The sequence below is a fragment of the Eptatretus burgeri genome, chromosome 6 (assembly GCF_056783735.1).
Source record: "Eptatretus burgeri isolate ZD-2024b chromosome 6, Ebu_testis_v1, whole genome shotgun sequence".
Classification (NCBI taxonomy): Eukaryota; Metazoa; Chordata; class Myxini; order Myxiniformes; family Myxinidae; genus Eptatretus; species Eptatretus burgeri.
In genome coordinates, this window is record NC_140966.1 from 13,675,154 (window position 1) to 13,688,173 (window position 13,020).

Genomic DNA, 13,020 nt, shown 5'->3' on the forward strand with positions numbered 1-13,020 from the left:
GTTTCCAGTTTCATCGCATCAAAACATGGGCTCTCCGTCCTGTCTACCTGTTATACCTGAAGGTTCTCTTCCTGCTGTCATCGATGGCTTTCACAGAAGCCATCAGAGTCTGAAAGCGATCGAGTACCCCTTCCTCAGACGAGGTCTTTCAACGTCAAATACCTTGTGATCACAGATTTTCACCCAGATTTGGTTTATTACGATGTAGCCTGAAAGAAGCTTTCGTAAGAGGAAAATGATTCTATTTCGCGAGACGGAAATGGAGAAAGGCGCATTTTAGTCAGCAGCTCTCATAATGACTGGGAATGCAGCAATTTCCCCCCCCCCCTTATAAAATGCCCCTACTATTTTAGTAGCAATTTGCTGAACTGATTCGAAACTTGCTCAATATCACATGGAAAGTGGGGTTACGAGGAGCAAGCATGGACATGGGGTGAGGAGAGCAGGGTAAGGATGGTGGAGGTGCACCTTCTGTCTGCTGGTACGAGGCACTCCATATTTCTCCTCAAGGTAGTTCCGGTTGTAGTTCGGGAAGGGCGATGGGGTTGGAAACTGACCCGAGCGGCAGAAACGCCACAAGCTGGCACCGGCAACCAATAGGATGACTGCCACTCCCACGAAGTAAAGTGGAGCTTCCCAACTCCCAACACCAGCCAACACTGAGACGCACAGCACACAGAAATTTCTTTATCTGCATGCTCTTGGTTTCCTTGCCAAGTTCCTGTGATAATGTATCGTCAATGTCATCATGGTTACATTTGGAAATTGGTTAAAAAAAAAAAAAAAAATTCAATCTCTCAGGGTCGACAATATTGATATCCAAGTTACTCAATCCAATGCAATGTCCACACTCTTTCCAAAGCATCTGGACAGAATACGCTGGATGGTTGTCTTTCCCAAAGCTACTTAAAAAGCATACATTTATAATTGGCTGGCATGTTGGCAAATGATGACCTACTCTAACTGAAAGGCACAGGAGGATTTTTAACATCCACCAGCAAACTCAAGCAGATTAGATGCCTGGCCAAAACCAGCCATCCGAAGGATGGCACAATGCCTTGCCTGTGAATCACCAGGGTGACAGTTTATAGTTAAGTCAGGAATCCAAACCAGACTAGACAGCTAAAAGGCAAGTATACTTCCATTTGAGCCATCCCATCAGCCCCAGACATCAACAACTTGTAAATCCGCCTTGCCAATACAATCTGTCCTCAGGCACTCAAAATGTTATCCATCCATTGGGACCATACTCTGTGTCGAGCGTTGATGCTGCTTCAGCAGTCTCCTTGGCTATTGGGTACAATCCTGGACGGGTCGCCACTCCGACACAGGATACCAGCAAGCTGGCACTCATTTTGCCGACCTCGGAAGGATGACAGGCAGTGTCAACCCCACCTGGTATTAATTCAACAGCCGAGGGGGATTTGAACCCAGCACCCCAGCATCCCAAGCCCACCACTCCAGCCATTAAGCCAACACCAGGCATTAAATGCTATCCTTTACCTTGTAAAGTGTATTTAGAAAAGAAAAATCAAATTAACCCTAGTAACAGTTGGTGGGCTGCAGTTAATCCCATAATAAAGTGACCAACATGAAGCATGCTGAGTTTACCTGATAAACAACAGCCATTCCCATAACTGCTCAGGATCTCATCGCTTCAGCCCGACTGCCTGACCTACTTTTCAGGAAACCTGAACGATGCATTTGCAGCTCAGTGAGAATGAAACTTTGATGCTTTCTTGAAGGATGTCATTACTTCATCAGGAATTTGTTCTGTGCAAATGACGATCCAATTTGTTTTGGGTTTTTTTGCTTCTGCTTTTGGATGGGAAGGTGGGTGGATAAGCCTTTTCTTGGTGACAATGCCACATTTGTGGGAAAAACAAATAAAGGCTTCGCAAGGAATATCTAAAAATCATTGTGTTAAGCAGAGTAAAACAATACCACACGACGGTATTAGGTATTAGTATTAGTAATTATTTAGTATGAGGTAATTAATTATTCGTATTATTCATATTAGGTATTAGTAATTATTAGTATTAGGTATTAGTAAGCTTATAATCAGCTCATGAGAGCTTGTATACCTCAAACATTCAGAACAGGAACACGATGAGACGTCAATGAATTCATACATTAACTAGAAGGGCACTCAGGAGATACCTCCACCACGCAATGCCTGATCCACGAGAACATATCGGTCCCAATACATTTTTGAAATATCATGCTATACAGTACTATATCGTTTTTAGCCCGATCTCTCAATGGTGAAGAATCACTTTTTAAAATTAAATAACTCTCGTATCCACATCCGGACTCGGATATTCACCAATATCGAATCAATTCGTCATTGCCAAACACCCAACCTGTCCACCGAGTTTCGTCCGAATCCGTCCACAACTTTTTGAGATATCGTGCTACATATCGTTTTCAGCCCAATCTCTAAATGGTGAAGAATCACTTTATAAATTATCAGATCCGGATCTTCACTTCACTTCTCTGGTGGTTGCTCCCCCTCCATCCCATCCCTCAACTCAAACAGCTGAACTGCAGACTCTGCTAGAAATAAGGCAGAATGTCTAAATTCTGTGTTAGTTTACCTCCAAATCTCGTGAACCCAAACCACCCCATATTACGCCAACGTAATCAATTTACACTGGATTTGTACCCTTTTCACACAAGAAGGTAGCGAACGGTCTATCCAGCCTTGACCCTGTTTCAGCAACAGGCGCAGATGACGGTACCCATATTTGCCAATCCTGCTCCCCTTCTGTCTGCCTATTCAATCTGTCCTCCTTTTGTCTTCTCCAACAGGCCTGGTAAATCAGAAAATATCATTGTCATCCAAAACAAGGGTGCAAAAACAGATTATATCAACGATAGACCTTCCTTCCAATTACAAATAGTCATGGAATCCATCATTTCTGCTGATGTCAAGTCTTTCCTGTTTTCAAACAGCCTGAACTCTGGCCATCAGTTTGGATTCCATCACTCGATACTGGACATACAGCTGCTCCTCTCTCAGCAATGATTGGAGACTCCAAATCTCAATCAAGAGCTCAGGACCATTGTTATGGACATATCTCGGCCAGTCTCGCATCCTGCTTTGCTTGCCAAGCTCGCTGCCTATGGCATTTAAAGCTGCCTTCATTCCTGGATTTCTGACTTCCTCCACTTATGCAGTCAACATGTTCCAATTAATGGAACCCTCTCTTCCCCTATCCCAATGGAGGCTGCAGTTTACCAAGGCAGCGTTGGGCGCAGCATTGCTACTCATGTACATATACTAGCAAATGTCACCCGTTTCTTCACTGACGGTAATACTAAAGGGGGGAGGGAGAAAAAGAGAGGGGAAGAGGGAGATAGAGGTGGGGGAGAGGGAGAGAGGGGATGGGGAGAAAGAGCGGGAAGAGTGATTAGATGGAAGGGAAAGGAGAGAGGAGGGAGGGGAAGTGAGGAAGGGTGGGGGAAGGGAAGACAGTGAGAGGTGAGTGGAAGAGAAAGCAGACATGCGGTGGAGCGTTAATTACGATTCGTATCATCTCATCAAAATGATTCTGCATAGAATAACAGTGAAGATAGAAACAAAATAATGTCTGAAATCCATTTTCTACCGGTCATACTATAAACACGGCCCGAAGACAAACTTCTGTCCATACATAAATACCACCCGGACGCGCCCGGAGATGAACATCGGCCAGACGTGTCCGCAGACAAACATCGCCCGGACATGTCCGAAGACATAGACAGACAAATAGAGAGGGGAGGAGATGCAGGAGGTGGGTATTGCACTGTATTGGGAGGGGGTAGAGCAAGGATGGGGAGAGAGAGAGAGATGGGGGTAGGGGAGTTAGCAGAAAGACAATATTATGCTTAATGAAACAGGCACGCACGCACGCACGCACGCACGCACGCACACACACGTGCTTGGCCGACATCGGCAAATTTTCGGGAATCGGAAGGTTGGAGTCAGTGTGATTATCAACGACAGCACAAACTGAATACAACCAAGAAACCTTGAGTAACTTTCACCGAAACACAATGTTGCATTTATGTAGACGTTTCAACGATGTGTTCCAAACTTTATCTATCTATCTATCTTTTATCTATATATTACGAAAACTCTCATCTTGTATGTATGTATGTATGTATGTATGTATGTATGTATGTATGTTCCTGAAATACAGGCAAAACGGTACACGATAGCGCAAAAATGTTAGGGTCACCTTACTCACCATTCTCCTGCGGTGTGCAGTATCAAGTTTCGTTCAAATCGGGCAACGAAAAAATTATTAAAAAATCAATTCCCAATTCAGTCAAGTACTCTTCGGGATTATCTACCTATAATTCCAGCAATCTCTGTGTGTATATGTGTGTGTGTGTGTGTGTGTGTGTCTGTGTGTGTGTCTGTGTGTGTGTCTGTGTGTGTGTCTGTGTGTGTGTCTGTGTGTGTGTCTGTGTGTGTGTCTGTGTGTGTGACCGCTGTTTCCTGACAACCGCTGGTCCGATCTAATTGAAACTTGCCAGATATATTGCTGGGGACCCGAGGATGTGCTTTTTCAAGGTTTGATATTTATCGGACAAGTGATTCCCAAGTTATGGCCATTTATTTATCAACCAATGACAGGAACCGTTGCTGCGTAACCGTGGTCGATGGGGGAAGAGAAACTCAGCCGCGTTCGCCATTACGGATTTTTTTTCCTCTTCTCTTCTCTCTAATTGAATAATTGGCCATTAAAAGCCTCCGTATTCTTGCCCTGGACGGACGAGGAAACAAAGAAGAAGCGCCGTTTCCTCAGCGAGGTTGTTTATGAAGAGGTGCTAACGAGATAAAGGTGTGTACAATGTACATGGAGACGATTTTTATTATTATTTATTTATTGAAGAAAAATTGTTCCGAAAATAATTTATCAAAAAAAGTGCACAACTTTTTTTTGTTTCCAATTGTCAAAACGCTGTGACCTTTGGAAGTGTGAAGGAATTCAGCTCTACTCAACATGCTTACAATGAAATACATCTCAATTTGGTGGTAAAAACGATTCACAACGACGGGTTTCCTTACTCATTGCTCGGCAGTCTGCATTCAACCCCTTCATTTGTCATCTCATTGACCTCATTTCATCTATCTATAATTCCAGCAATCTCTGTGTGTGTTTCTGTGTGTGTTTCTGTGTGTGTGTTTGTGTCTGTGTGTCTGTGTCTGTGTGTCTGTTTCTGTGTGTCTGTTTCTGTGTGTCTGTTTCTGTGTGTCTGTTTCTGTGTGTCTGTTTCTGTGTGTCTGTTTCTGTGTGTCTGTTTCTGTGTGTCTGTTTCTGTGTGTCTGTTTCTGTGTGTCTGTTTCTGTGTGTCTGTTTCTGTGTGTCTGTTTCTGTGTGTCTGTTTCTGTGTGTCTGTTTCTGTGTGTCTGTTTCTGTGTGTCTGTTTCTGTGTGTCTGTTTCTGTGTGTCTGTGTGTCTGTTTCTGTGTGTCTGTTTCTGTGTGTCTGTTTCTGTGTGTCTGTTTCTGTGTGTCTGTTTCTGTGTGTCTGTTTCTGTGTGTCTGTTTCTGTGTCTGTTTCTGTGTTTCTGTGTGTCTGTGTGTCTATTTCTGTGTGTCTGTTTCTGTGTGTCTGTGACCGGTTTCCCAACAACCACTGGTCCGATCTAATTGAAACTTGCCAGCTATATTGCTGGGGACCTGAGGATGTGCCTTTTCAAGATTTGATATTAATCGGACAAGTGATTCCCAAGTTATGGCCATTTATTTACCAACCAATGACAGGACACGTGCTGCGTAGGCGTGGCCAATGCGCCATTTAGTTACCAATCACAGGACATGTTGCTGCTTGGGCGTGATTGCGTAGGCCGGTGCACGGCCGGCCGACGATGACGTCACGTGCTGTGCTGGTTACGCTGGGGATCGATCGGTGCCTTAGTTACCGTGGGGTAGGAGTGCCAATGGTAAATGGCAGCGAATGTCATGGCAAGCAAAGACAGGGAGGTAAACTTGATTTTAATTAACTCTGTGTGTCAGTATCACAGCAGTTGTTACTTCAATGCAAGCCATAATTCGTGAAATGATGTGAACATTCCGTACGGGCACGCACTACTTTTGGATAGTGATGACTTACTGTATTCTAATAATTTCTCGATTTCTTATCCGCATTTATAGATAAACACAATGCCCCAATCCAGTCGTCGTTAATGAGAGCGAAGGAACGGCCTGTGTGGTTGTTGTTTCTGGCACGCGGTTTGAAAGTTTTTTTTTTTTTTTGTATGTACGGCCATGCACATATGGGCACGCACGTACGGCCATGCATGTACGGCCACGCGAGAGTGAAGGAACGGCCTGTGTGTTTGTTTCTGGCTAGCGGTTTTAAAGTATATATATATATATATATATATATATATATATATATATATATATATATATATATATATATATATATATATATACACATATATATATTTTTTTTGCACGTACAGCCACGCACGTACGGGCACGTGAAAGCGAAGGAACGGCTTGTTTGATCAATGCAAACAACCTCAGCGGTATAGTTCACTGGAGCTATCTTTTTCTTCTTTTTGTTGTTTTTTTTTATCAACTGCTGTCACATCGGGAACCCAACGGGTTCACGGGTCATCTAGTTCTTTATAAATAGCTGCGTGCGGAGTGTGGGAAAAAAATTTGCCTTGGTAATTTCGAAAATATGTTAATGCGGCAAACGGCTCGAAAATCGGGTGTGATGACAGAGCACTAACCACCCGCTCAAGGTGACGGAGCACGAACCACCCACTCAGGGTGATGGAGCACGAACCACTCGCTCAGGGTGACGGAGCACGAACCACTCGCTCAGGGTGACGGAGCATGGACCACTCGCTCAAGGTGACGGAGCAAGGACCACTTACTAAGGGTGACGGAGCATGAATGACTTTCTCTGAATGACATGGCGCAGCAAAAGGGTCTGCAGAGAGTGAACGATTCGCTCAGAATGATGTAGCGCTATCGACAATAGGCGCTCGGCAAGTGGCTGAAGCACTCATGCAAGCACTCCAATTAAATGGTTGATAAGGAATGGTTAGCCAGGCTGTCGCTACATACCATAAAGGCTCCCTTTAACTTTAAAGCTGGTCTTCATCACACATGCAGCAGTTAATGAAAGCATATGAATTCATGAAATAAAATGACTTTATCCACAAATGAGTTGCAGCTTAATGCAGAACAACCCTGGAGATATTGCAAAGTTCAATTGCCCGTGAAATAAACCTTGCAGAAAATCTGCCAGTTTGCCTTCTCGTCTGTGCACGTCACATGGTACATCGTCTGCGGTCCACGCAAACGTGATAACTTTGTTGTTTTTTTTTTAAACGTGTTTTTTTTTTTTTACCAGATTTACTTTGATTCCCCATAGAGCACATCATGAAACATCCGAAAATAGACACAGATTTAGCAGACGGTATGGATTGGCAGTCTCTCTGGGACAAAGGCATGAGGTCTTGCAGTGAATGCATTCAATCATACAGCTCAATGAAGCTGGTTAATTCATTCACTCAATATAATTCTCCAAACAGTTGAAAAAGATAAGTTTAATGCTTTGGAAACTAGAACGGGCACTCATAGAGCACATACCTTCGCCGCCACTAGTTTTTTTGTTCTTGGTATGAGTGTGGGGAACTGGTTTCATATGAATGGTCTTATGACACAAACCACATATCTATAATGTCATGACCCCCCCCGACTTCCGGGGGCTACGGACTAAACAACAATCAACTCACGTCGTTTTGGCGAGTCTTCACTCGCAAGCTCGGTGAATACAACGTTTCAACAAGAGTAGGTAATCTCGTAACAACCTCAACAAAAGTCAATCATTGTATAATACTATATTTAGGGGTATTAGCACACACAAGTTCCTGTTTTTAAAAATACTTTATTTTTGCAAGCAAAACAAACATTCATTGTACAATTAAAAAGTACACCTGTTTTGTACTATTTGGCATGAGAGCGTGGAGGACAAAATAATGAATATTTTGATGCTGGTTTCATGCAAATCGAATAAGAATTGACTGAGTTATGCCGAAAACCGCATATTTTTCAAGGGCGTGACCCCCCCCGACATTTTACCCCAACCGGTGACATGTGTTATGACGTCATTGTGTCACAAGATTGGGCATTAAATTCTGAACATTTTGGTGCTGGGTTCATGTAAAGCGGACAAGAATTGACCGCGTTATGACAAAAACCGCATATTTTTTTTCAAGGTCGTGACCCCCCTGACCTTTGACCCCTATCCGGTAACAAGAGTATGGGCGTCATTGTGTCATATTGCATATCAGAAGATGAGGCGTTGAATTCTGAACATTTTGGTGTTAGTTGCATGCAAATTGAATAAAAATTGACCGTGTTATCGTAAAAAGACGATTTTGACCTTTTCGTGACCTTGACCTTTGACCCGAACGATCCCAAAATCTAATCGAATGCTTCCTGGCTAATAACCAATCATCCCACCAAATTTCATGCAATTCGGTTTTATACTTTTTGAGTTATACGAATCACAAGATTACAAATAAATAAATAAATAAATAAATAAATACACGCCGACCAAAACATAACCTTTCACAGAATGCGAAGGTAGTTACACATTTTCTTGTGAATGTATGAAGGAAGATCATAGCCTTGCTTGCTTAAAGTAAATGGGTATATCGGTTTAGTTATAAGACGTTATTTCTTTAAATTATCAGATTTCACAACAGATTTCAACACTTATTTAGTCTGGACGATATCCGATCCTAAAAATCGAAATAATATTTCGATGATATACTTTAGTCCGTGAGAGTCGATCGTGGAAAATCGTCTCGTATAATGCATGAAATCGATCCAATCTCCTAATTTGAAAACTTATAGTACTTACAAAAGCGATGCACACTACAGTTCATAGCTATGATGACCAAGCAATCAATATGAGTGAGGAAAGTGAAAAACAAACTTTATGGTAAAGAAACAGTTGTGGCCTGTTCCAAGTCAAGGTAAGGTTGAGCAGGCCAGAAAACATGGCGGCTTTAGACCCCAGCCAGGTTACCCATGAAGTGCCTTAAGACCCCAGACAGTGAGGTGGCCGAGGATCGCCTGCTGAAGGATATAATTAAATAAAGCCGTTAATGATCTTCAAAAGGGGTGTTTTAATTAACCCAAACACCCAATTTTCACTCTTGCACTTCCTTGAAGTTTTCTTGGTGTGCATGCAAAGTTTCAGGCTGCGAGATTTTATGGTTTTGGAGTTATTGAGGAGATACAGATATTGTCTCTCTCTCTCCTCTCTCTCCTCTCTCTCCTCTCTCTCCTCTCTCTCCCCTCTCTCTCCTCTCTCTCCTCTCTCTCCCCTCTCTCTCCTCTCTCTCTCTCTATCTCTCTCTCTCTCTCTCTCTCTCTCTGTCTCTCTCTCTCTCGCTCTCTCTCTCTCTCTCTCTCTCTCTCTCTCTCTCTCTCTCTCTCTCTCTCTAGTATACGAGACGACCCGTGAACCCGTTGGGTTCCCGTTGTGACAGCGGTTGATGAAAAAAATAATTTCATGAAAAAAAAAAGATAGCTCCAGCGAACTATACCACTGAGGTTGTTTGCATTGATCAAATTCTCCTGAATAGTACTTGACTGAATCGGGAATTGAGTTTGAAATAATTTTTTCGTTGCCCGATTTGAACGAAACTTGATACTGTACACCGCAAGCGAATGCTGAGTAAGGTTGCCCTAAAATTTTTGCGCTATCGTGTACCGTTTTAGCTGTATTTCGGGAATATATATATATATATATATATATATATATATATATATATATATATATATATATATATTGTTACGGATCTGGAAACCATAAGCATTCAACATACAGATGTCCCAAAAGTCAGTTATGTCGTTAAGTATGTGTGTAGTCAGATCCCCTTCCTTTTGTCTAGTGGGAGAATCAAAGGCATGCGTTGCGATTTCTTTTAGTTAGGTTATTACATCTAACAAGCCATCTAACAACCATCCCATCTGCATGACCCCTCGGACCATTACGATCCACGGTACCATCGCGCTTGCAGCCCTCGGTTCGCGGTCCACAACGCACCTTTGCCTGAGACGGATTCTCGAGGAAGTTTCACCACCACGACCTTTCTCGAATACGTGCGGAGGGGAGGGTCATCTTTCTCCAAACAAGGCCGAATCCCTGCCCCGGAAAGGTATGCCGTGGGACCCTGTCCAATCAAAGGTGGACAGCGAGGTGTGTTCACCAAGGCCCCTCCCCACTGAGGGAGGTCCATAAATTTCCAAGCACTCTCTGAGGCAACGTTGGTTTTGTTGGGTTTTTGCTGTCATGAAAGGGTTTTTGCTGTCACGAGGTTTGAGCAGAAGGTCTTCGAGGCGGCGAACGTGTCTCTGCTGGCCCTCTACAAGGAAGGAAAGAGTGACCCTGACCCCCCTCCGTGGACCCCGGCCATTCACCACCCGAGCTCCGCCACGAACCTCGAGTCCCACACGTGCAACTGGGGAACAAACCAGCGACCATTGTCAGGTGCCGCAGCACAGAGTACCCCCTTTCTCCGACGGCCAGGTACCCATCCGAACTCTGACCCCCAGCTTGTCTCTCTCCTCGGCTGCGAGGGTCCAATAAAGAACTCTGGGTTTCTTTTCATTTGTTTGTGTGTCTGCATGTGGGCCCGTCTGGGTAAGTAGAACTGAATAAGTGTTTTTGGAACATTGTAAATACTGCTTGCATATTCACGTTAAGTCTTGCCTTTATCTTTTACTATAAATAAAACTTGTTAGAAATGCCCCGGTTTGTTTCCGTCCCTTCTTGAATTGGTCCAGCATGGTTCGGATCTGAGTTTAGGTGGGGTTTTATCTCCGATAATCCATTAATTCCAGCCAGCATGGCTTTGGCAGTTTCCGCTCGGCTGCACCCGAACCGGAGTTGATAGTCGGTAGTTGGAACTCTTCCGCAGTCGGTAGAGTGACCCGGTTCGAGCAAGAAGTGCTGAGGACGACGGACGTGGTTTCCCCAGTAGTCAAAATCGCGTAGTTAATTAGGTAAATTGGTTATAGAGAAATAGTCCCTATGCTACGCGGTTGAGGTATTGGCGACCACGGTCGGTGAAACGACCCGCCAGCTGGCGGAGTTATCCGAGCGACGGCCTACAATTCCGGGGAGTTTGGTGGGAGACAACGCAAGCTTTCCCCACCTAATTGGTCGTTCTCGCCACTGACCCCCGGCCCACAGATATATATATATATATATATATATATATATATATATATATATATATATATATATATATATATATATATATATATATATATATATATATATATATATACATACATACATACATACATATATTGTTACGAATTTGCGCCTGCCAGCGTGCGATCAGCCGCTTTCCACTAATAGCAGCCGCGTCACCCACCGGACAGACAATTCAGTCATGACCCTCCTGGAACTATCGCCAGAAACCAGTCACGGGTGGGGGATTAACCTCACCACAGCCCAGTCCGCATTCTACCCGTGCGAAATAGCGTCACTCGCCAAATATCGAAATACCTAAGTACTCGCGCGGGTAACCTTCCGAGGGGCCGTACCTCGCCACAGGTCGGCTTGGGACACGAACCGCTTTAGCAGTCCGTTCCGTTCTACATCGATAACCGAGCGGGTATTATCGCTGACCTCGACGGATCCGATTCTCCTTAACGGGTGTTTTAAACCCAACTAATTATTCCGCGATGCAAGATGGCATTTTCAATGGAGAATAGAGGACGCAACGAACGGGATACATTTCACAAGCAAGGACATTTATTACAACTAAGCACGTATGTACAGCCAGGCAGTCATGCACGAATGTACAAGCAACAAATAGAAAGCGTTACTACCGACTACAATGAGAATGTACATGCACAGTCACTTAGACAGGTTTTACTTAACAGACGGCGCCACGACAACATTCATTCAAAAACCCAAAAGAAACACAAGAAAAGACCCCCTCACAGACAAGGGGGTGAGGCTGGACCACTTGGGTCTTTATGGCACGGGACCTGGGAGACCGAATGGGTCCCGCGAGACCGTAGCAGGTTACCTGCACCCTCCAAGTCCCTCGATGGTCGGCGAGCTCTCTCTGGCACTCTCCTCCACCGACGCGCAGGTTCGCGCCCCACAGCCGGCAGAGTTGCGCCTCCCTTCCGCGTCTCCGTTACGTCGCCCGGACTCTCCACCGACCCAGGCCTCTGGTGTACGGGTCGCTCCACAGACCCAGAGACCAAGACAAGACCAGACCAAGAGAAGGGCGCAAAACGAAGAGAGGAGACCAGACCAGGAGAAGAGCGCCAACGAAGAGGCGGAGGACACCAGACCAGGAGAAGAGCGCGATCGAAGAGAGGAGACCAGACCAGGAGAAGAGCGCCAACGAAGAGGAGGAGACCAGACCAGGATGAGAGTGCCAACGAAGAAGAGAAGACCAGACCAGAAGAAGAGTGCCAACGAAGAGGGGAGACCAGACCAGGAGAAGAACGCCAACGAAGAGGAGGAGGACAGACCAGGAGAAGAGCGCCAACGAAGAGAGGAAGAGCCCAAGGCGGTTGTCCGCCTTATATAGCCTGGGGCTCCGCCCTTCCCCTTTTTCGGCTCCGCCTCCCTTCGAGAAGCTTCTCGAAAAGGGGCGTTTCTCAACTCTGACCGCCTCACTCCTCGTATCCACAAATCGCGAGCTAGCCGCCTCGCCCTTCTCGTCACACCAGCTTCTGAGAAAAAAAGGCGGGAGAAACCGCGCGTCATCGCAGTTCCTTCCTTGGTCCGTTTACTTGGCGTCCTCGGACGGCTTTCGACGCGGAAAGGGCTGTAGCGTGGTTTCTGGAGGATGGTGTTTGCAAGCTGGTGTAGTGGCGAAGATTGTTAAATGCTGGTGGTGGTGTTGTGGCGATTGTAGCGTGTTTGGCGTTGTGGCGCAGTTGGTGGTGGTTGTTGTAATGGTGGGCGAGATATGTCGGTTCAAAATAACGATAGAGAAAGAAAAACCTACCTCA

At 44.9% G+C, this 13,020-nt stretch overlaps 1 protein-coding gene across 7 annotated transcripts in view; it reads right to left on the reverse strand.

Annotated features, from left to right (window-relative positions):
• Nucleotides 1–13,020, reverse strand: part of SYT12 (synaptotagmin 12) — a 154,204-nt gene that overhangs the window by 82,386 nt on the left and 58,798 nt on the right. For 5 of the 7 annotated variants that reach the window (XM_085884090.1, XM_085884093.1, XM_085884091.1 and 2 more), the window contains one exon: nucleotides 469–659. The exons of 1 other annotated variant lie outside the window; for it this stretch is intronic. In XM_085884090.1, coding sequence (XP_085740216.1) covers nucleotides 469–659 — 191 coding nt within the window. Of the gene's footprint in view, nucleotides 1–468; nucleotides 660–8,959; nucleotides 9,067–13,020 lie in introns of those variants that run through there. One more of the 7 variants, XM_085884092.1, reaches the window with a different exon arrangement.